General features: G+C 56.9%; 2 protein-coding genes across 4 annotated transcripts; one reads left to right on the top strand and one right to left on the bottom strand.

Moving 5' to 3' along the window:
- Positions 1-103: 103 nt before the first annotated feature.
- Positions 104-6,290, top strand: SASH3 (SAM and SH3 domain containing 3). 3 transcript variants are annotated; one of them, XM_065846286.2, is made up of 8 exons: positions 104-795; positions 3,173-3,268; positions 3,541-3,690; positions 3,762-3,906; positions 3,992-4,143; positions 4,299-4,505; positions 4,817-4,967; positions 5,083-6,290. In XM_065846286.2, exons 1-8 carry the CDS (start codon positions 112-114, stop codon positions 5,268-5,270), a joined length of 1,773 nt encoding a protein of 590 aa, XP_065702358.2. In that variant the 5' UTR covers positions 104-111; the 3' UTR covers positions 5,271-6,290. The 3 variants fall into 3 exon arrangements, with proteins under 3 accessions (XP_065702358.2, XP_065702357.2, XP_065702359.2); XM_065846285.2 differs by having other exon boundaries at positions 3,759-3,906; positions 5,086-6,290; XM_065846287.2 differs by having other exon boundaries at positions 3,759-3,906.
- A 194-nt stretch (positions 6,291-6,484) lies between these two features.
- ZDHHC9 (zinc finger DHHC-type palmitoyltransferase 9) lies at positions 6,485-21,341 on the bottom strand. Its single transcript, XM_065846289.2, has 10 exons — positions 21,258-21,341; positions 20,590-20,862; positions 12,752-12,912; positions 12,035-12,193; positions 10,940-11,077; positions 10,733-10,781; positions 10,342-10,444; positions 10,067-10,170; positions 9,380-9,548; positions 6,485-8,590 (listed from the first exon to the last, which is right to left on the bottom strand). The coding sequence occupies exons 2-10, from the start codon at positions 20,754-20,756 to the stop codon at positions 8,489-8,491; spliced, it is 1,152 nt and encodes a 383-aa protein (XP_065702361.1). The 5' UTR covers positions 20,757-20,862; positions 21,258-21,341; the 3' UTR covers positions 6,485-8,488.
- Between the last annotated feature and the right edge of the window lie 346 nt (positions 21,342-21,687).

Here is a 21,687-nt window from a genome sequence, read left to right as displayed (position 1 = left end):
GTGGGTGCCTGCGCATGGCCGCTCCCTGCCGCGGCAGTCCCGCGTGCTGCCAGCCCGCCTGCCGCCTCGCTGGCTACTGTGGCCCTGGGCGCAACACATGTGACTCTGCCCATGCTGTCCGCCCTGCCCTGGGGTGGACAAGCCAGTACTGGCAGCAAGGAGGCAGATTCAGGGCAGATTTTAATTCTTGGGACAGGAGATGGAGGAACTGAAGAAAGACGGTTCAGGTCAGCTGGCCCAACCAGGGTCATCCTGGTTGCCCTTGGGTGCCAGCAGCGGGGTGGTGATGGCAACGTCCCACTGGGCTCAATGCCCAGCCAGGAGGACCTGTGGGTGCAGGGGACATCCCAGACCCAGTGTTACACAGAGGGCTTCGTCATCATGCGCTCGCAGGGAGAATGCGTGGGCACAGGGAGTAGGGCAACCTTCATCCTTTGCATGGGGAGACGTGGTGCCCACCAGCAGCATCACCAAGTGGCACCAGCATCACAACACGGTGGCAGGGTGCAGGCAGGCACCCCCGCCCCAGGGGCCCTGGGCAGGGGAGCAGCTTTGTGGAGGGTTTCCTTCCTCCTGCCCCAGCCTGCGCACCCGCCAGCCACCCTGAGCCGCGTCGCTACGAGCATCTCTCATGTGACCGCTGGCTTCCTGTGCGCTTCCCGGCCCCAGTGCCAGTGTTTCGGTACGTGCTGTGCCAGGCGCTGCCCAAACGGCTGCACCTTTGCTACCAGCCACAGCACCATGCTGCGTCGCAAGCCCTCCAACGCCGGTGAGAAGGAGCCAGGACACAGGAAGGTGAGTGCCAGTGGTGCCCAGCTGCCCACGGTTCCATGCGTGCTCAGCACTAGCTGAGTCTGGGCTTCCCATGGGATGCCGAGCACAGACAACTTGTTGCCGGGGCTGGGGCAGATGTGGGACAGATGTGGGGCCGAGTCCCACAGGGCTTGGGGCCAGCACTGCCAGCAGTCAGTCCCTGCCTCTGCTGGTCTCCGTGACCGTGTTGGTGCGTGGTCCTGACGTTGCCCCAGGCCCTGCAGCCCGCTAGGATCAACACCCCTAGGGTCAGCATGGCTGCAAACCGGGGTGCTGGTGGGACCCATGGGATTCTGCTGGGGGGCAGTGGTTCCCCCTCCTAGAAGTGTGGGTGGCTGCTTGCCATTTCCTGCTGAGAGGGGGATGGCGGCGGTGCTGAGAACGCAGCTCCCAGCCTGCACAGCAAGGTGTTTGCGGTCGAGGCAGCGCGAGGCTGCAGCTCCGTCACGTGCCTTGGTGGCTTCCGCCAGCAGCATCGTGCCAAGTGCTGGGAGCCACCGGCAGCACCGGCTGCCAGCACTGTAGCCTCACAAAGAGCTGTTGCCACAGTTGGGCCATACGCCATCCCATGCCACCCCACCTGGAGGGCTGGAGCCACCGGTGGGGGACACAGACAGTGCCTGGTGCCATGGTCCTGCCCATGGCACGCAGACATCCCAGCAGGGCTGCAGGCCATGGTGGCTCCTCTGTGCTGGGAAGCTCCTCGGGGAAATCTGTGTGAAGCCCCCCACTCTGTGCTGGGGGTGACCCAGTGAGCCCGGCCGGGCATCCCCTGCCCTTGCCCAGCCGCAGCTGCTGCTCTCACTTCCCCCTTGCTGCTGCGCTCCCTGGGGGCCTGGCAGCCAGGCTTTCCACAGCTGCTCTTGCACCCCTGGTTCCTTCAGCTCCAGGGCAGCAGCCAATGCTGCAGCTTTCCTGGCTGTGGGGGACACGGGCAGGGAGTTGTTTCGTCTGAAGGATGCAGGGGGAGAGACCTGAGGTGTTCAAGTCACCTGGGTCTCATGGGCTCAGGGTTGCTGGGCTGTAGTGTGGCAACCCGCCGGCATCTCCTCTGTACGGATGCACCAGCTGAGCTGTTCGTGCTGAGCAAAGCCACGGTGCGGATGGAGCTGGGTCTCCCTCATCTGAACCAACCCTCTATAATAAAATAGCAAAACCAAATAATAAAGGGTGCTCAGTTGACTTGATAAAGAGAAGGAGGGGAAGGTGCAGGGCAGTGTGTGAGCAGGGCCAGGCTGCGCAGGGGCTGGAAAGCGCCACAGCCGCCAGTGTGAGCAGGATCCTGGGGCGGGCAGAGTAACTTGAGAAAGGAAATTGTGTTTGCAGTGGAGGCAGAACCAAGCACCACGGTGTGAACTGTGAGCATGCCAGCAGCCAAGAGCTGAGCTGTCCTGGGCCCGGCTCGCAAGCCAGCTCCCATGGCAGTGCTGGTGCTGGGCATCCAGGGGTGAGGGAGACACAGGACTGTGTGGCCATGGAGGCACCCTGGCTGGCACGAAGGGTGCTCCTGGCACAGGGAAACATTTCCCACATGGGGCAGGCACCTGAGGGCACAGAGAGAGGAAGGAGGGAAGGAGAGCCAGAGAGACAGGCAGGGGACACAGGGAAGCCTGGAAGAGGTGGAGGGTTGCACCAGGACCAAAATCCAAACCCCACTTTGGTGTCTTTGGCACAAAGGTGATACCGAGCTTGCTGGTGAGGTGTTATATGGGCTATGAGACCATGCTTGCATGCAAAAAACATAGGCAACTTTTGGGCTTGGAGCCAAACACGAGGGCAGCATCAGGGTCACAGCAGCACTCACACTGAAAACAGCCTTTAGCTGTCAGACACTTGCAGGGAAGGGAGGGACTGAGCCAGGGCACAGCCAGTACAGGAGCAGGACAAGCAAGGCTCCAGTGGGGTGCTGAGCAGAGGGGCTGTGTTGCAGAGCCCCTTTGTTTTCCCAGCAAGCACCCAGCTTGTGCGTCATGACAGCCGCGCGGTGCAGTCCCGGGCTGCTCCCAGCGCAGCGGTGTCAGGCTCAGCCCTGGAGCAGCCACAGTGGGTGCCAGAGCAGAGACTTCCCGTGTTGCTCACAGGCAGCTGCACCATGTGGCACAGCCACGGCCCCGGGAACTCCATGCCAAGCCGCTGCACGTGCACTGAGAGCAATGCTGGGTTTCTACATCCCAGGTCCTGTGAGGCTCACAACACATGATGGCTCCTTGAGTGTGGGCAGGGAGGGTGAAGCTGTGCCAGTCAAAAAACTCTTCAAGCACCAGTGTCACCCTGGGTCTGCTCTGGCTTGCCAAGAGGAGAGTGGGAGCTGGGCAGGAGGGCTCAGGGAGAAGCCCTCACATCTCTCTGTGTCCACCAGCTCTCCCTTCAGCGCTCCAGCAGCTTCAAGGACTTTGCCAAGTCCAAAGTCAGCTCCCCCGTGTCAAGCGAGACAGAGTTCAACCTGGAGGAGAACGTGAGTGTCCGACCCTCGTGGGGCAACAGCACCCCCTGCCACATCCTGCTCCCCCAGGACCACCTTCCCGCCAGGCACAGCCCTTTTCAGAGCCTGTTCCCCAAACTCCTGGTCCTATAATGGCCCATGTGCCACGGGGCAGCCTCAGGTGTTCCAGCGCCAGCAGTATTTGGGGTCTCACTCCCCCAGAGTCTTGTGTGACCCAGCTGAGGTTTGCCCAGGGCGGGGGGGGGAGGGGTGGGCTCTGCCTTCACTCTCCATCCCAATGGCAGATCCCTGAGGACGAGCCCAGCAGCACTGGCGCCGACAACGCTGCACGGAGCAGCGGGATGAAGCTGGGCAAGAAGTGGCGAGCTGTCATCTCCCGCACCATGAACCGCAAGATGGGCAGGATGGCTGTGAAAGCCCTCGCTGAGGGCAAGGTGAGCAGGGGCCCAGGTTGGGGGGGTTCCCCACTCTCCCTCCCTTGGTCTGACCCTGCTCCCCCCAGCAGGGAGACATGGAGGAGGAGGAGGGGTCCCTGTGCCCCTTGTCCCCAGGCAGCAGCACAGAGGAGCCGAGCCATGACAAGCTGCCCCTGTCCTACCTGGAGATGGAGGAAGACGGGCACCCATCCATCAGTCGCCAGCTGTCCAGTGGTGAGCCTGGCCCTGGCAGCACCCGGGCCCCTCGCCACACAGCCGGGCACATCCTGATCCCCCTACCCTTCCCTCCCCTCCCCAGGCAGCGACATTTCCAGCCCCAGGGGCAGCAACCGGGAGAGCCTGCGGCTGGAGGAGAGCATCCCAGCCTACACTGGCCCTTTCTGTGGTCGTGCCCGTGTCCACACAGATTTCACACCCAGCCCTTATGACAAGGACTCGCTGAAACTGCGGGTGAGCCACATTACCGCCAACCTGGGGCTGGGGAGAAGGGCAGGACCAGGGTGCGTGCCCTGGGGAGGGAGGGTGGCTGGGGACACCCCTGAGGGAGTGTTCCCCAGCCATCCCCAAGCCTACACTCACCTTCATCCCCATGTCCCTCGGCCCAGAAAGGGGACATCATCGGCATCATTGAGAAGCCACCCGTGGGCACCTGGACCGGGCTGCTCAACAACAGGGTGGGCTCCTTCAAGTTCATCTACGTGGACATCATCCCCGAGGAGTCAGCCCCTGCCCGCAAGAGCCGGGGCCCTGGCAAGAGCAAGCGGCTCAAGCCCAAGACCCTCCACGAGCTGCTGGAGCGCATCAACCTGCAGGTAGGGGACTGGAGCCTGTGGGAGGACAGTGGTACCTACACAAGCCCAGGGTGCCAGCAGAAGGACCACCCTCAGTTCCCCAGCAGCCCTTCCCTGTCCCACACCCCAACAGGTCCCTCCACCTTGTGCCTGAGCATCACCAGGGGGGCAGAGGGGAAACACGGGGATTTTCTGGATGATGCTCGGGCAAATGCCTTCCAGGGATCTGCACCGAGGCAGGAGCCATTACAGCTGGTAGCAATGGCCAGGCAGGGAGAACTCGGGGGAGCTACGCTGTGCTCAGCTCACCGCTCTGCTGCCCTCCCACCCAGGAGCACACCTCCACCCTGCTGCTGAACGGCTACCAGACCCTGGAGGACTTCAAGGAGCTGCGGGAGACCCACCTCAACGAGCTGGACATCACGGATCCCCAGCACCGCACCAAGCTGCTCACAGCTGCTGAGCTCCTCCTGGATTACGACAGTAAGAGCTGGGAGGGGTGGCGAGGGGAGACAGCCCATGCTGCCCTTGTCCTGCGCGCCAGGCAGCCCCGTCAGCAGCCTCGCTGTCTGCTACTGCCACATCCCATCTCTCCCAGCAGCAAGCGAGCCAGAGGAAGGTGACAGCTTTGAAGCCCAGCCTTCACCCTCGGAGCTCAAGGGAGACATTCCCCGGGACTCGGGCTGCTTCGAGGGATCAGAGACCCTAGACAGCAGCCGGGATGAGGCTGAGCTAGGGGGTCCGGAAGGGCAGCTGCAGGCTCTCTCCCTGGTAGAGTCCTCCTGAGCCCATGAGCAGAGCCCACAGCTGCTTCCCACTTTGACCCTGGCTGTGGGTCTGGACTGGCGGGGATGGCTGCTCACGGGGGAAAGGGGTGAGCCCCACGGCCCTGGTGCAGATGCCCTGCACTGCAAGGGTGCAGGCAGCTCAGCTCCCAGCCCCATAGGCTGCCCTGTTTGCTGCCCCCAGGACATTTTGCTCCTCGCCGCCTCGCACCACTGCCCAGACATGAGCGCTCCAGGCATGCTGGGGCACCACGCTCCCCACTGAGATGTCTCCGGCCTGGTTTTGCCCCACTTTATCCAAAGCTTTAAGAGCTGCTCCTAAAGTTCTCATCTGCTGGGCTGAATATACAGGAACCTGCAAGGACAGGGAGGTCCACAGCAGATGGGGCTGGAGTAAACCCTGTGCTGAGCAGCAGGGTGTGAGAGGCCCCACCAAGCCCAGCTGCACACCATTGGGGGACACCACCTTCCTTCCGCCAGTGTAGGCAGGGAAAGGTTCACTGGGACATTTGGGTTGTAGGGGGAGAGGCTCAGCTGAGCTGAGAGCAGCCCAGAAAGGCACTGCAAGCCCCCTCCCGCAGCTCAAGGGGAGCCCCAAAGGCTGCCCACACCTTGACACCAGGCCTGGCCTGGGGGACTACAAGAGGGAGCTGGAGCAGCTGCACTGCAGCCCCACAGGCAGATGGGCTCAGGGGGGTCAGGCTGGCACAGGCTGCACAGCCCCTTCCAGACCGCCAGGTGCCCCCAGAGCAGCCCCCAGGAAGGGGCAGGGGAGCTGCAGCCCAGCCAGGGCCCCCAGAGCCTCAGCCAGAGCTGGGGCAGCAGGAGGTAAGGGAAGACAGCCATATGGGAGCATGGGGCAATCCAACCAAACAGGTTGGTCCCCAGCTGGGAGTACCTACCCCAGCCCCCTTCAGCCCAGCTCTCACTGCTGCACACGGCCAGCCCCTGCTCTGCAGCATCAGCCTTTGGGCACCCAGTTCGCTCCTTTGTGCTCAATCCCAATAAAAGCATGCCAGTCCATTTGGCTCCAGCCTTCAGCCTGGTTCCCACCTGCAAGAAGGTGCAGGGAGGGAGCAGCAGCTGCAGGGAACTGAAAGCTTCCCCAGATGCTCCCCAGCTGCATCCATTCAGCCTACGCTGCAGCATCTGCCCAGCGGGACCCTCTTCCACCCACCCTGGGGGGACAGCAGGACGCAAATAAGACAACACAGATAAAACATGCTGGAAGTGTGAGATGTAGAGGCTGGAAAGGCAGAGGGAAGGGGAAAAAGGCAGCTGGTTTGAGGAGGCACAGACAGAGGCAGAGGCTACAGCTCAGCCATTTTGCAAACCAATTAAGTTTCCTTCATTGTTTTAAAAATAAAATTAAAATTAAAAAAAAAGAGAACCCCCAACCCTCACCCTACCCCTGACTTCCTTCACAGAGAACCTGAACAGAGCAGACAGGAACCAGAGGTGCAGTCAGCACCCATGACGATCTGAGCAGGCAGCACTCGAGACATCACCTTAGAAAACAGATCAGTAAAACAAACAAAAAAAATACACTTTTTCACAAGGAGTTTGAGATTTGGTCAGTAGCAAGTTGGGGTGCGTGGGCAAGGAGGGGGTGGTCCCACCACTGGTGGGGCGTGTGTGGGGCCAGGCCCAGCAGCCTGTGCCCTGTCCGAGGAAGCCCCTGCCCCAGAGGGACAGGCCAGGCCTGGGGGCAGGTTCGCAATGAGCCAGGTGGCTGACAGTGGGAGCCTAGAGCTCCTGCCCTGGGAAGCGCCCGCAGGGGCAGCTGCAGGGCAATTGTGAACCTGCTGCCAAAGCCCCAGGCGGCCAGGGAAGGAGAAGCAGCAACTTCGCACTGCCAGGCAGGAGCATCATGGAGAAAGAAGCAGGACATCATCCTGTACCTGCCACCCACTCACCACGGGAGGCACAAAAGCACCCAGCACTTGCGGTACAGGATGGAGAGCTGCCAGAGCACAAACCAGCCTTCCACACATCACCAGGCTCTGGGGGACCCCCCAGACGCAAGCCTGTTACCAGCCCAGCTGCCAGGCACAGGACAGGGAGCACGGGAGTGGAAGAGGAGCCCTGTCATAGCAGAGGTGTCCCTGGCCCCTCCTCCCTGCTCTGCAGACGAGGCGCAGACAGCTGACACCACACAGCCAGTCCCAGGACAGCCAGCAAAGCCCCAGCAAGATTCAGGGCTCTGAAAGCCAGCCAAGGATGGCTGAGAAATGCGCGACAAGGCAGAGCAGACAGGGTGGCATGACACAGAATCAGTGCTGGGGTTCCGCAGGGCAGCAGCCCAGCAGTGTGCCACAGCCTGGCAGGCAAGGGGAGGGAACACCTGTGCTCAGGGCAGGCAGGCGGGAGGAAATGCAGCCCCAGCACCAGCTCAAGAGCCAGAGGCACAGCCAGGCCCTCCCCTGCAGCTCCACACAGCCCTTGCACAACCGCTCTGGGGCCAGTGTGGGGTAGATGCAAGCGGCAGGAAGATGGGGCTGTCCTGCTCCTTCCTTCAAGCCCCTGGTTAGATGTGAGCCCTGGGGAAGGACAGCAAGAAGGGCCCTGGCCACAACTGCTCCCACACCAGCTAAGTCACATGAAATAAGGAACACGGTAAGGAAGCTACTTTAAAAATCGTTGCCAGCAGAACACGTTCCTGGCTGTTTTGGCCCTTTTGGCACCAAAATGTCTCCTGACAACCCCTGCCACGTCAACCAATAAAACAATGCCACAGATTAGAGGAAGGAGGGAGGAGGGGAGAGAGGATGCTACTGTCATAAATTGCTTTCCCCTTCCCACCAGGATTCCTCAGCAGTAGGGAGCAGGCTGACCCTAACATTGCTTCCAAGCTGCTTGACCACAAGTCATCTTGTCAGAGAGTCAGGGCCAGATGGAGGGACAGCCCCAGCCACCGAGCCAGGATTTAGCATCCAGGACAATCTGCAGAGCAAGAGGTCCTGCCTCGGCCTGCAGGCAAACCAGCCTCAGTGGTGGTGAATGCCCCAGTGACCAAGGCGGGCCACTCGTGTTTGTTATCCTTTGACATCATGCAAGGCCAGCACCAGCCCACACAGCCTGCACATCAAGGTGAATAATGACTAAAGCAAAATGGCCATGAGGAATCATTTGCCTGCCATCCAGCCCATCTCCTCCTCTCCTCAATCACTTCCAGCTTTGATTAGACAAAACAAGAAAGTTCTCCCTTTCAAGCAGAGGCTAGTGCTCTGCTTGCCCAGTGTCCTGGGATGGGACTGGGAGCTCCCCAGACGTTTGCTGCTTTTCTGGCACCTCAGCACTGCTCAGGGATGGCACAGGGACCTGGAGAGAGAAGAAAGCAGTGACTTGCATGAATACACCCCATACAGAGCATCTGTTTGAGCACACAGACACTTGGCCACACTGCCCTGCCTCCAGTTCCACCAGGCTGAGGTCTCAGCTGTGCTGGGGAAAAGGAGAAACCAGGGGCCATCAAACAGGCAAAGTGGCAGCTTCATGAAAATCTGGAGCACCAGACTGCTCCAGCAGAAGTGGTCTGGACTGCTGGGCAGCTCATGCCCAAGGAGGAGTTGGCCCAACCATTTCCCACTGTGTTCAAAGAAAAGTTTAAGTGGGAAGAGGACTTTGGAGGTCCCCTGTCCAACCATATCCTCAAAGCAGGGCTAATTTCAAAGACAGAAAAGGCTGCTCAGGGCCATATCAAGTGGGGCAATGGCCTTCTTCAGAGATGGAGACCCCATCCCTGCCAGGACCAATCCTTCAGCTTGTACTCAAGGCCAAAACAAGGTGGCTGCTACCTCCCACCCCTCCTCAGTTCCATAGGTACCCTCACGGCAAAACTGACATCTCCAAAACCAGTCAGTGGCTATTTGCTTTGAGGTTTACCCAGGAGTCAGAGGAGCCCAGCACCCTCCCACCCAGCTCCAAAGAGATGCTGGTTTCCAGGGCCAGAGCACAACGGGCTTGTCATCAGCAACCTCTCAGCAAAGCCCAAACTGCTGCTTTGCTCCTGCCCAGTCACACTATGAGCTTTCTTGCTGCTGGCCCAAAGCACTGGTAACTCCAAGCAGGCACAGCCCACTCAGCCCTTCCCCAGAGGGAATCACTCACAGCGCTCGGGTGAGGAAGGCTGCCATCCTTCTGCTGAGTGCTGCTCTCCTCTGCCTGCCCCCCAGGGCCCTTGCCAGTGGGGGGCTCTTGAGCCATGGGTCCCCGTGGGCATGACTCCTCCTGAGCTGTGCTCTCCTCTTGCTGCAAGATGCCCCGTCTGTCCAAGACACTGCAAGAACAGAACCACATCAGAGACCCACACCTCCTCCAAAGCCAACTTTTTTTCCTGGCAGCAAAAGTGCTGGTGGAAGACAAACTTCGGTGGAAGGGGTTCCTCTCCAAAGCAGGTTGCGCACAGCCCAGCTTACAGTGTTCGTGTTCCTCTTGTACAAAGCAAGCCCCTTGGTGAGCAGCCCAATACTGAGAGTGGGAGCCCACCAAGCCCTGGAAAGAGCCTCCGCTCCACCAGCTGCCCCAGGGAAGGGACACACTCCTCCACCGGCTTCCCAAGCACACGGTGACAGGGAGCACACTGCCAGCTTGAATCTCTGAAGGTATGCAAGGAAGGCAAAACAAGACCTTCCTCCCCAGAACATTCAGCCTTGTCGCAAGTGACCTCTGGAAGCCCTCAACACACACAGCACCAGCAGAAGAGCAACTGGGTCTTGTACCCAAGCAAGGAGCTCCCCAGGGTCCCGCTCTAGGCTCTGGGGGCAAGAATTGCAGGGCTGCCCCTCAAGAGCTCACCTGGGGGGCAGAGGCCCACAGAGCACCTCACAGCAGTTCTTCACTATGTTGCCATGGCTGTAGGGATTCTGCACACGGTTCTTCCCAGTCCAGGACCCCTTAATCTGCAATAGTCAGGGCACAAGCTCAGGTAAGTTCCACCAACACCTGCTCCCAGCCCATGAAGCCCTTGTCTTAGCCCACAAGACATGGCAGCAAGACAGACACAGCTATGACACACTGAGGAAGTGATGAGAAATGGAGACGGCTCAGAGGAACAGAAAGACTCTACTTACATCTTCGTTGGTTGTCTGATTCAGTGCCACCAGGAAGGTGTGGAACCCAGTTAACCCCACCACTGACCACAGGGTGAAGAAACAGATGAGCACCTCCAGTACAGTGAGAACAGTTAAGGACTGGTAACAGAGTGGGAACACTACCAGCCAAACTGTGTCCCTACCCCAAGGCACACTACCCTAACTTCTCTGCTTCTCCCAGACATGGTTTTCTGTTTCACCCTCCTCCCAAAACCCAGAAAACTGCTCCTTGTCTTGTAATCATTGGGAAAAAGGTCCTGAAAGACTCCCCAGAAAAGCCTGGGCATCAAGACTCCAGGTCCTCCATAATGCAGCTCACACTAATCCCCAGCTCCGGAGAAAACAATCACTCCGCACTGTGTAAGGATATGTCCCTGGTGTTTCCTTCAACGTGTTCAGAAATCCAATCTTCAGAGATTCTGGCAATACAAGAGAGATTTTTCTTTTTTTCCTCTGCAACATCACACCAAGTCCATTTCCCTTTCCCACTTCAGCACTTCTGGGTTTGCAACACCACCTGTAGCCCCCTCTCACCCTTAGCCAGCCCAGCCATCCACCTCCCTGCAGCCAGACTCACTCAGTGCTACGTAGACTATGTTGAAAGTGAAGATGTAGATGGTGAGTAGTGAGAGCGACAGGATGAAGAGGTAGAAATAGCGGTAGTTCCTCTTCCCCACACAGTTGCCAACCCAGGGACAGTGATGGTCGAAGCGCTCTAGGAAAGTGAAGATGGAGATCAGTGCTGCCCCAGCACAGTCCTGTCTGCCTGCAGACACTCCTGTGCCCTGAACTCCAAAATTTCTAAAGCTGACAAGGACTCCCTGGGCCATCAAGTCCAACCCTCTGCTAACTCAAGGCCCGATATTACAGTCCCCTTCCAGAAGAGGAGGCCAGGTAAGAAAGTGCAAAACCATTTTATTAATGAGTCATTCTGCACATTAAGGTAGTGTTTAAGAGCCTGGCCCCATTAAAGTCTTCTGTCCCAGCAACCTGAGGTGTAACAGCTTTCACCAAAGCAGCACACAGGTTAGATGAAGGCCTGGTGATTCAGAAGTTCTTGTCTAACCCATGTGCCACCTTACTTGTACTAGACAAAATAGAAGAGGGTTCAAGGAACTGCATAAACACTCAAGTGGTCTGGAACCTGCAAAGGAGGAAAGGGATCCAAAAGAATTGGATTTCTGCCTTGAGAAGGGATGCTGAACACAAGCCAATTATGATACACAAAGGGGCAAAGAGAGCTTCTATGCAGCAAGGGGAACAAAAACCAGGGGCACTCAACATAATAGCAGAACCCCCAGGGTGATGCAAGGACCTGCTTTCACACAAGACAAGGCTCTCCACTGGAACCCTCCGGTCCAGCAAGGCCAGCAGTTCCATGAAACTCTAAAATGGACTGCACGTTTACACAGACAAATTAGACTTTTGTTAGCCTAGTTATTGCCAAATAACTGGCAAAGATGAGCCATCTGGCTTCAGGTTCTGAGCAAGTCTCAAGCTCCTGGAGATGAGGCAGACTGTCCCCATCTGTTCACACAACACCATTCTGGACTCGCTCAGCAGGCACAGCAAGAGACCCAATACAGAGCAAGACAAGGTGCAGATCTTCAACCACTCTCTTCCAAAGGCTCTCACCTAGCACCCTGGTGCAGGTGTGGCCTCTTCTACTCACCCACACAGTTGTCGCAGATGCTGCAGTGAGAGGCACGGGGTGGACGAAAGATCTTACAGGTGTAGCAATACTTGAGCTTCACTATCTGGTTGTTGATCTGAAAGTTTTTAATCCGCGGGGGTGGGCGCTGACCCTGCGGCACAGTCCCGTTGGTGGCTTCTGAGAGAGAGAACCAAGCAGAGGTCAGACTTGCTGCTACAACACAACAGGCCTAGAATGACAACTCAGCTCCCTGCATTTCCTACAGGTGGGATCTGGAGCCAGTAGCTGCAGCTCGGCTTGCACGGCCCAGAGCCAGCCTGGCAGCTTGGAGGCAGGAAAAGGGATAAAGGGATGCCAGAGCTTTCATGGACATGTTGAGAGAGGCCAGTGGGGGGTGGTCACTGTACAGACCCACATTCACCCAACTTCCTCTCTACCTGAAGGATCAAGGGCCCGCACCAAGCTTCCTGCACCCCTTCCCAAAAGCAAACTGAGTTTGCCTGTACAGAGTATGTGAAAAGGTTCCCAGAAAGGGAAACAGGTACACTGCACCATCTTTTTGAGGCTCAGCCAAACAGGATTAGCCAGCAGGCAGCAAGATGCCCCATTTGGGGCAATCCTCACTTTTGGAGGGCCAGCTGGGAAGAAAGGCTCTGCAGAGCATGTAGCCTCTAGATATGCCAGAAATACAGAGGCTTTTCCAGCCATCACCAGCTCAGCTGGCTCCACACTCACCAATCTCCATCTCGATAAAGGCTGCCTCGTCAGGCAGGGCTCTTGGGATCACCCCAGGATCACTGAAGCTCGTCCGCAGGAGCGTGGCCATGGCAAACAGGAAGAGAATGGCTGCAAAGACTGGGATGGCTGGGGACAGCTGGACCGCCAGGTACCGACACCTGCAGTGAGACATCAGGAGGCGGTGAATCAGACCAGCACAAGGACCTGAAAGCCTGGAAGGGCACCAGAGGCCACAATTCTGAACACTGGTTACAGCTGGAGAAGAGAAGCTGTTCAGCACTTCTTTCTGATCCCAGCACCACAGGGAAACATCCCCGCAGCAGCTCTAACAACCAGCCACCATCAACACACCACCATGTTTCTAACCAGCCAGGCACAGCATACTTCCCAGAATTTTTGTTTCCAGCTCCCGTTTTGCTCAGTCATGGGCAATGCTAGAAATACAACCATGCAGCCAGAGGGATCCTGCCTAGGGGACATCTGCTGCAGGCAGCTGCCAAGAGATGGACTGTGCCTCTAGGAGAAGCACCCGGGGCCTGGTCCGAGAGCTGGCACGCATGGAAGCACACTGCAATGGCGGGAATCTCCGGCTTCTAGTACCACAAAAATTGCTTTCCAGGGGTTAACTGCATCCTGTGCTTCTCAGGAATGGATTCTCAACAAGACATCTGGCTTCCTTTGATCTTTCAGAGGTAAGGGACTCAAAAGTTCCAAATAAAGTAGGAAGGCTCCTGCCCCAAGACAACCCCAGCTCCAGAGAGGTAACGCAGCATAAGGTTGGGCTGCTTTACAAATACAGAAAGGTTCCGTAAGGAATTCATGCTCCTAATCCTGCTGATGGAGGCAGTGAAGAGGGAGCAAGGAGATTCGCCTCACTTCTGGGCACCCACAGCCCTGTCTCCATGGGCACTGCAGCACGGGCCGCGCAGAAGGCCCATACTTAAGTTATGGGCTAGAGATGTATTGGGCTGAAAGAAAATACATTTTCACCCCAACTCCTTCAGCAAACCCCACTTACATTGTGGTGAAGTTCCTATGGAGGTTTCCTGTGGTTTAAGGGAAATCCCACCCAAATCCTAACACTTGGGCAACATTTCACCTCCCGTTGCATGCCTTGCTTCCACGGCTCCTCCCGACACAGCAGGCCCCAGGCTGTCCGGCAAGCCCCACGGGCTGGATCCACCCCAGACTCCTGTTCTCCGAGAAAGCGTAAGGCCACAGCGGTAAAGGCATGGGATCATCCTGCCCAGGGGACTTGCCATCCTAAGCAAGGTGATTTCTACAACATCCATAGTGTTATCTAATTCTGGGTAGCCTTCCCACCCCTAGCTTCTCCAAATGCAATAAAGTTTCCAGCTCCAGCTGGTTCCTTTGCAGCACTGAGTTCTGCGAGGCCACCACTGCCGCAGGAAGGCTCACCGGGCTTTGATTTCCCATTACTTGACTCCAACAACTGTCCCCTGCGTGTGACAAGGTACAGAAAGGGCTGGGTGCTGAAGCTACAGGATGCTTGGGCCACAGCTGCAACACCAGGCATTCACAGCAATGCACAGGGACTGTCTCACACATGAACATTGTTAATTTTAGATGCTACGAACTCTGCAGTTACTTGAAGCAACACAACCCTTAAGAGTCATCCACGTGCAGGGTCCTGCCTACATTTGAAGAGCCAGGCTGAGCAGCCAGAGGGCTGAGCTTAGTGTCTTTAGGCAGCCTAAAAGAACTTTGCTTTCTCTTTGCAAGGGCAAAGTCTAGAAAGAAAGCTGCAAGTCACTCAGTGATTAAACAAACATTGTATCTCATTTTCGGAAGGAATACGGGGTTATTCTTTTAAAAGCTGGGTACGATCTGCCTCAAAGCTTGAGCCTTGTCCAGCTGACAGGACAACTTTTATAACTGTTGCTACAACATGAACATATTACAGGCTTAAAATATGGATTTGTGAACTGTGTCACAGTTGAGCCGAAACTGCGCCAGAGCTTCCAGCCTCAGATACTCACTAACACCTTATGAGTTTCTTCAGTGTCCTGTTAGCAAAGAGATTTATTACCTGCAAGCCCAGGATCAGTGCCAGGTGTACTCTCACAGGAACAGACCCAAAAGCTTTACACAGCCGCACTCAAGAACACACGGGGTCAGCGCCGTCAGCAGCCCGTGCGGTGCCCGCTCAGCCTGTGGGATGCGACACTCCCTGCTGACCATTTCCTACGCATCTGTGTAAGGAAACCTGCCCTTTGGGGTGCAGCAAGGCAGGCCTCAAGACTGATACTGCCGCATCGTAGAGTGTGGCTTGGGAGTGGGAAGAAGCCTGCAATCTCAGGAGATGAGAGGTGAGCACATGCTTGCTCCTGTGGCACTGCCATTCAGGCTGTCTCCAGCCCTTCCATCCCCCTCCCATGTGGCACAAGGCAGGTTCGGGCCCCAGCTCAGGAGAGGGGAGAAGCGATCCCAGTCACACCGCTTGGTGGGTGGGCTGGGGGACAAAGCCCCAGAGAACACCAGATGCCTGCTCTCCTCTCTGATGTGGAAAAGCTACCTTGAAACTCACACAAGGAAGGAGTAACACTAGCTCCTTCAGACACCATTCACCGAAGCACATGACAGATGTCTGTTCCACAAAGCCGCTGTCCTGTTGCCGTTGTTCCTCCAGCACGAAGCAAACACGCAGGCATTGTGCTGGATGCTCAGCCTCGTCGCTCAGCCATGCCCAGCACAGCAGGGGCTGAGCAGGGAGCAGTGCTGGTCCCCTCCGAGGTCACAGATGTGTGAGCGAGATAAACCCGCCCTGCGCCGAAACCTCCGGGGACCAGACACCGAGTGCAGCCCGTCCCTCCCCGTGTGACAGAGCCTTGCTCTGAGGAGGCATCTTTTGGGGAGCGTGTCCAGCGCATCTGCCGCGGCACAGAAAGCCAAGCGCCGCCCAGAACGGCTGAGCAACAGGTAAGGCCGCTGTGTGAGGCTTCGACTTGGTACTTGCTAGTGCTGGGGAGTCGTCAGCCTGTGCCTGGTCTACAGCACGATTACACTCAGTAATTCATTTACAGCGCTAAGTAACAGACATTTTAAAGATCTTTTGTTTGGGAAAGCCAAGAGTCAACAGAGACATACTGTTGGCATGTAAGGACATAGCTGCTCCTCCTCCACCCTCAGTGCAATATCTGTGTTCCTGAGCATTTTGTCATCTAATAACAGACACTAACAGCACTATCACAACTCACTGTCACAGGGGAGGGGACTGGGGGTGAGAACAGCTTAAACATAGACATCATCAGAATGGCAGGGGGGGACCAGCAAGAAGCAGCAGCTGGGAGGTGCCACGAGTTTATGGTGCGACGACAGTCTGATTATTTTGTGACCACTTCAGGAGGTCTGTTGTAACCAGTATGTTAAGCAAAGCTCTGGCAGAAAGGGAAAAGAAACAGCCATGGTGGAAGTGGACTTCAGCCATGGTCATCAGGCGGCGCATCTGACAGCAAGGTTCCTCCAGGGTTCAGTGCAAGCCCTGTGTATAACTCATTTACAACTCACTTGCAAATCATCTACTTCCATGAACTAACCCATAACCACAACAGGTACTTGTCCCAAATGTCAGCAAAGCAGAGTATCTTTACGAAATGATTGGCCCTCACTAGCGCCCTTCCTGTCACCTACATCTCCCAGAGCTGGGACAGTTTCCAGACGCTGATGTACCTGCACTAAGTGTGGAAACAGTTGCCCTGAACACCTGGGTAAGCCCTGCACTGCAATGCTGCACGTTCAGGGCCCTTTCCCAACCAGCACTCATGCGGAACCGGAGCCGTCTGCAGCAACTCTCCCTGTCTGCCAACGGCGACACCGAGAACACGCGCTAGAGACCCACTCAGAGCGCGGTCCCACTGCCGGCACGTGCTGCCAACCCAACCAACGCTGCAACCAACTTCAGGCAGGAGACAGAAAGGTTACGCTGGTGTTACTGCTCTTCTCCCGGATACACTCGAATCTCTGCACAGGCAAGGGCGCAGCCCGGGATCTGCGTGGGGCACGGTGGTGCTGTGGAGGACACGCACGCTGCGGGGAGAACAGGAGCCCACGTACGAGAAAAAGGGCACGTGATTCAAAAACCCAGGAGCAGCCACTTCACACATAAACATGCCTTCACAAGCAAAATGAGCTGAACTCTGGATACCAACAAGTTTACCTCTGTTGAGAGAAACTATAAATACTAAAAAGCACCGACCAGAGGCAAAAAACACCTCAGAAGCATCTCTTTATGAGTGCAAAATCTTGGATCTCTGGGTTGGGAGAAAAAAAATATTAAGTCACATGAAGGGTAAATCATAGTTTTTTCAACTCATCAGAAAACAAAGCAATTTTAATCTCTACAGAGATAAGAAAGTAGAAAAAAAGAAGCGATAAACATGCTTGGTTATTGGAAAAGCAAACAGCGGCCCCCTTCCCCACGCAGGAGCCTGGCACTGCAGGAGCTATCTTGCCTGTAACATTTACAAATGTTGAATGTTCATGCTGAAAAGCTGAAGACAAAAGAAATCCAGTTCTGTTGCACTGCTTTGCAGGGCAGCGCGGAGAACTCTCCCTTCAGGAGGGCCATTACAGACACACCAGCAAACTGCAAAGAGGAAACTCCCAGCAGCCAGAGAGAGGATGCAACATACCACCGTCCTAATTCCCAAGCGGGTTTCACTAAGTGTTTTACCTGGGCTTCTCGTGCTCAAACACTACAAGCATAGTCAGACATCTAAGCGCCCTCTCACAAAAGCTGACATACCCAATAAGTGTCTGAAATAACTCCAGGAGGATATTAAACAGCATTTTATGTGACACATTATGGTCACGGAGTAGACCCAATTAAATATAGGTCTCAGATCCTGCGGGGACCTCAGTTCTTGAGCAGCAGAAGCTGCTTTCTGCCAAGGTGGTGGTGAGGGAGGTGCCCTTGGCCAGAGGACTCTGATCACTGCAGAGCTTCCCCAGGAGCCAGCACAGCGCCAGGGCCTCTGCTCCACCTGGTAGGGAAGAGTCGCCTCTCCGGGTACGGCACTGACTGCTCCATCAGCCTTTGGGTCCTGTTCACTCCTGGCTGAAAAGACTCACCCCATTCCAGAGCACAGCTCTGCCGTCTAGGGGATAAAACCATCAAAATTCCCACACGGGGTGCTGAGGTGGCTTCAGACCCTTCAACTGGAGACACAGCAGGTGAACCGATGCCATCAGAGCTACTTGGAGGAAAGAAAAAACACCCCGGCAGCAGTCCAAGCAGAAAGGCTGTCATTTCATAGCCAGGGAGGACTCTTTCAGCGAGAAACGCAGTGGCTTATCTCATGACGTGAGATGCCAGTCACCACTGGCTCTCCAGCAACAGTGCTTGTAATCAGAGCCGAGCCAGAGCACCCTAGAGGGCGAGGATCAAACCCGCGCTGGCTCGGATGGCAGAGCGAGACATCTTCTGGCTTCAGGCATCCCCAAGCCTTGTTTAGGCAAGGTGCAACTGCGCAAGTGATTCAGCTGAATGAACAAGCGTCCACTGGCACCCCTGCAGCAAGCGTACAACAACTAAAAGGACTCCTCCACAGTCTGCTTCTCTCCAAGACCCAATCTTAACAACCTGAATCATTTCTCCGTAGCACAAACTTTAAGGAGGAAACCAGGAATTTCCATGCGAACACCCAAGAATCTGTCAAAAGCTGAAATGAATAGGTAACACAGCAAAAAGACCAAGGCCAAGACCCTTATGCAAAAGCACCCTAATGCATGCAAAAGGCATATAGGGTAAGCAGGGCTCTTCAGCAACCAAGCTGCTATTCTTCTCAGCTTGGGCGATGAAACAGAAACATCGTGGAGAGTTTCTGGCTGGGAAGGCAACATTTCACCTCATCCCAAATTCAGAAGTCCTCAAACAATTTCAAAACAAACCCATCTTTTTCAAACATTAAGGTGTTGTGCTTTCACAGAATCAAATGGATATTTTTGATTTTCTCAAACTTCTCCTCATCTCCCCAGTCGATACCAGTCAGCTGATTTAACCCAAATTCAGAGACTATTCTGCTCCCACCAAAGCCTCCCCTGGGACAATGGCCCCCACAGAGACGCTCCAGCTCTGCACAGAAGGCACAACCTGGATGTCTCAGCACGAGCGACCCCTCCTCAGGCCTCCTCAGGGGCTTCCCCAGGAATTTCCAGTCATGTATCCGCTGCACTCACAGCCAGACCAACCATCCTGCCACTGGCTCTGCCGACACGGCCAGGGACTGGAACAGCAGCTTTGGTTTGCTGTGCCATGTGCAGCGTGGCAGAGTGGGATGTGGCTTTGTTCCTCCGCTAAGGACAGGCTCCACAGGGAGCAAGAGCAATTCTCCCTTGCAATAACTGTTTCTGGAGCAGTAATAAGTATTTCTAGAGCAGTAATGCTTATTAGTTCTTCCTGCAAGGCAGGAAGCCTTGCCCCCATTTTTCAGATAAGGAAGAAACAAACAACAAAACAAAGAGTTGTGTCATTTCATACCTTTGGATCCAGACCAAGTCAGGGTTAATTTTGGACTCCCACACTTGGGAACTCCAACACTTCGCATTACGGTTGTACAGCACCTGCCTCCAAAGTTACATGACGACTGAGCAGAAAAACCAGTCCCACACCTGACTGAGAACCGATGTCAGCCACTTCATCACTGCTGCTGGGATGTGGAAAGCCTTGGCAGACTGTTCCAGAAAGCCCTTTCCAAGGCTGCCAGCTAACAACAGGAGCTAGGGTGAGCAATGCCAGGCCAGGGGAAGCTGAGACAAATTCCCTGGTCTGGGGAAGATGTCTCAGAGGCCAGCATCTGAGGGATTTTTGTATTTGGAGAAATAGCCAGGGGTTAACCAGTGAGGAGTTTCCTCTGCTTGCTTTCCTGGCTTAAGGAGCTTTTGTATTACCCAACACTGTTTAGGACCTTCACCTCCCCCAAAACAACACAAACATGCTGATGGATACAGAGTAAGGAAAGTTTCATGGCTGTTTAGCTGATCAAGGCTCATCCTTAAAGAAGGTAAAAAGGCCACCCCGCCCCCTCTCCATAATATCAGCATTTAGGCAAACACAGGTCTTTTCTTCCTTTTCGTTTGGGGTTTGTTTTGGAGCTTTTTGGAAGTCAGATCTGTTCCCCAACCCAGCTCACAGGGCAGAGCTGTGGGGAAGGGGCAGGTCCTGCTCTTTTATCAGTATCCAAGACTTTGGCTGCAAGTCTTTAGGCTGCCAAGCTGATCTAAAAGGCTGGCCAGATCCTCTCCAAACACCAGAGCTTCAGTCCATAGGAGGCTCTGCTGTAGTGCAGTACTCTGCAACACCCAGCGACCAGGCAGCTGCAGGGCAAGCTGGCTCAGTGCTAAACCTCCCTGCCTCCAAGCTCCCGGCTTTTTAAATTCTCCAGCTGGGTCCCCTCCCTAACTAGGTTGAGATGCGGGCTGCACACATACCTGGCAGGCCAGGATAAAGGCTCAGCCCTGCTGGCCTTGTCTGCAACAGCAGTGTTGTTGCACACCAGCTACCCCTGGGCAAAGAACACTCACCCCAAACCCTCACCCCTTTTGCTGTGCTCAGGACAAGGGACTGTGAGTCCCAAACAGATGGAAGCACAACTGGTAGGGGTGAGGAGCCAGCATCATGCCACAGGCAGAGCTGGGGGAAAGCTTCAGCAGGGCCCGTCCTCCCCCAAAATCTCTGGGGTCAACCTGCTGAGGGTGAAGAAGCAGCTCCTGTCCGAGAGAGTCACACCGTGCCAGGCTCCTCTGTCACCTTCTCCCTAAGCCACCGGGCAGACAAGCCCTGACCAAGTCCCATCCCTGTGCCGCGGGGAACTCACTCAAAGGCGAAGAAGAGGGCGCAGGTGCCGAGGATGAGGAAGAGCGTCAGGTAGAAGATGCCCTTCTGCCGAGCCATCATGATGCGGCCATCGCAACAGAAGGTGTTCCTGCCCGGCAGCTTCTCCCATTTCCGAACCACCTTCTTTCTCGCCACCATCACCGACATGGCGGGGCCGTCACTGGGGTGGCGGCAGCCGCCACACGTCCAGGCTCTGCTCCTCTGCCGCCCGCACCCCCGGCATCATCGGGGGCGCCGCTGGGCTCGGCTGGGGCTGCGGGGAGAGGGAGGGAGAGTGGCCTCAGCAGCGGGGCGGCGGCTCGGGGCGGTGGGGCGGCCGTCACCATGGAAAACCCCCGCGCCCCGGGAGGGGCGTCGCCATGGAAACTCACCGGGAAGAGGGGCGGGCAGGGCGCGGCCGGGGAAACCCCCAGCCCCGGGGGGAGCGCCCGGCGGGATGGGAGCGGCGGGGCGGGCCCGCAGAGGCCCCACGGGAGAAAAGGGGAGTGGGGGGAGAAACGGGATAAGGCAAGGCAAGGCAAGGCAAGGCAAGGCCCGGCCCGGCCCGCGCCGCCCCGCCCCGCCCCGCCCCGCGGCCGCGCTAAGACCCGAGCCCAGGAGAACAGGGAAAGGAAGGAGAGAAGCGGTTCGCACCCCGCCAGCACTCACCCCGCGCCGCTGCGGGCAGCGCCGGCCGGGCCGCTCGCTCCGCTCCTCCAGCGCCGCGGGCGGGGCCGCCACACCCCGCGGGCCGCGGGGGCGGGGCCAGCTCCATCATTGGTCGCTCCGCGCCCGCCGCTTTCTCATTGGGAGTCCGCGACGTCACTCCGCGAAGGGTCTCCGCCCGCCCCGGTGCGGACAGGGAGCGGCGGGGGGGGCGGGGCCGGCCCAGGGCCCGGCACGTGGCCGGGGGTGCAGCGCCGGGGCGGGGGCCAAACGGGGCGGTGGCTCCGGGGGTCGGGTCGGGACAGGCAGCGGGGCTCGGGATGAACCCCAACGGGATTGTCCCGGCGCCGCTCCAGGGGCTCCTGCCACAGACCCCGCGGTGCAGCCCCCGCCCGAGCTCCCCCGGGCGCTTCAGGTCCGGGGGGAAAACGAG

This window comes from Patagioenas fasciata, chromosome 11 (assembly GCF_037038585.1).
Source record: "Patagioenas fasciata isolate bPatFas1 chromosome 11, bPatFas1.hap1, whole genome shotgun sequence".
In the NCBI taxonomy this organism is placed as follows: domain Eukaryota; kingdom Metazoa; phylum Chordata; class Aves; order Columbiformes; family Columbidae; genus Patagioenas; species Patagioenas fasciata.
The sequence above is the reverse complement of the archived record's forward strand: the minus strand, read 5'-3'. Positions and strand labels throughout refer to the sequence as shown.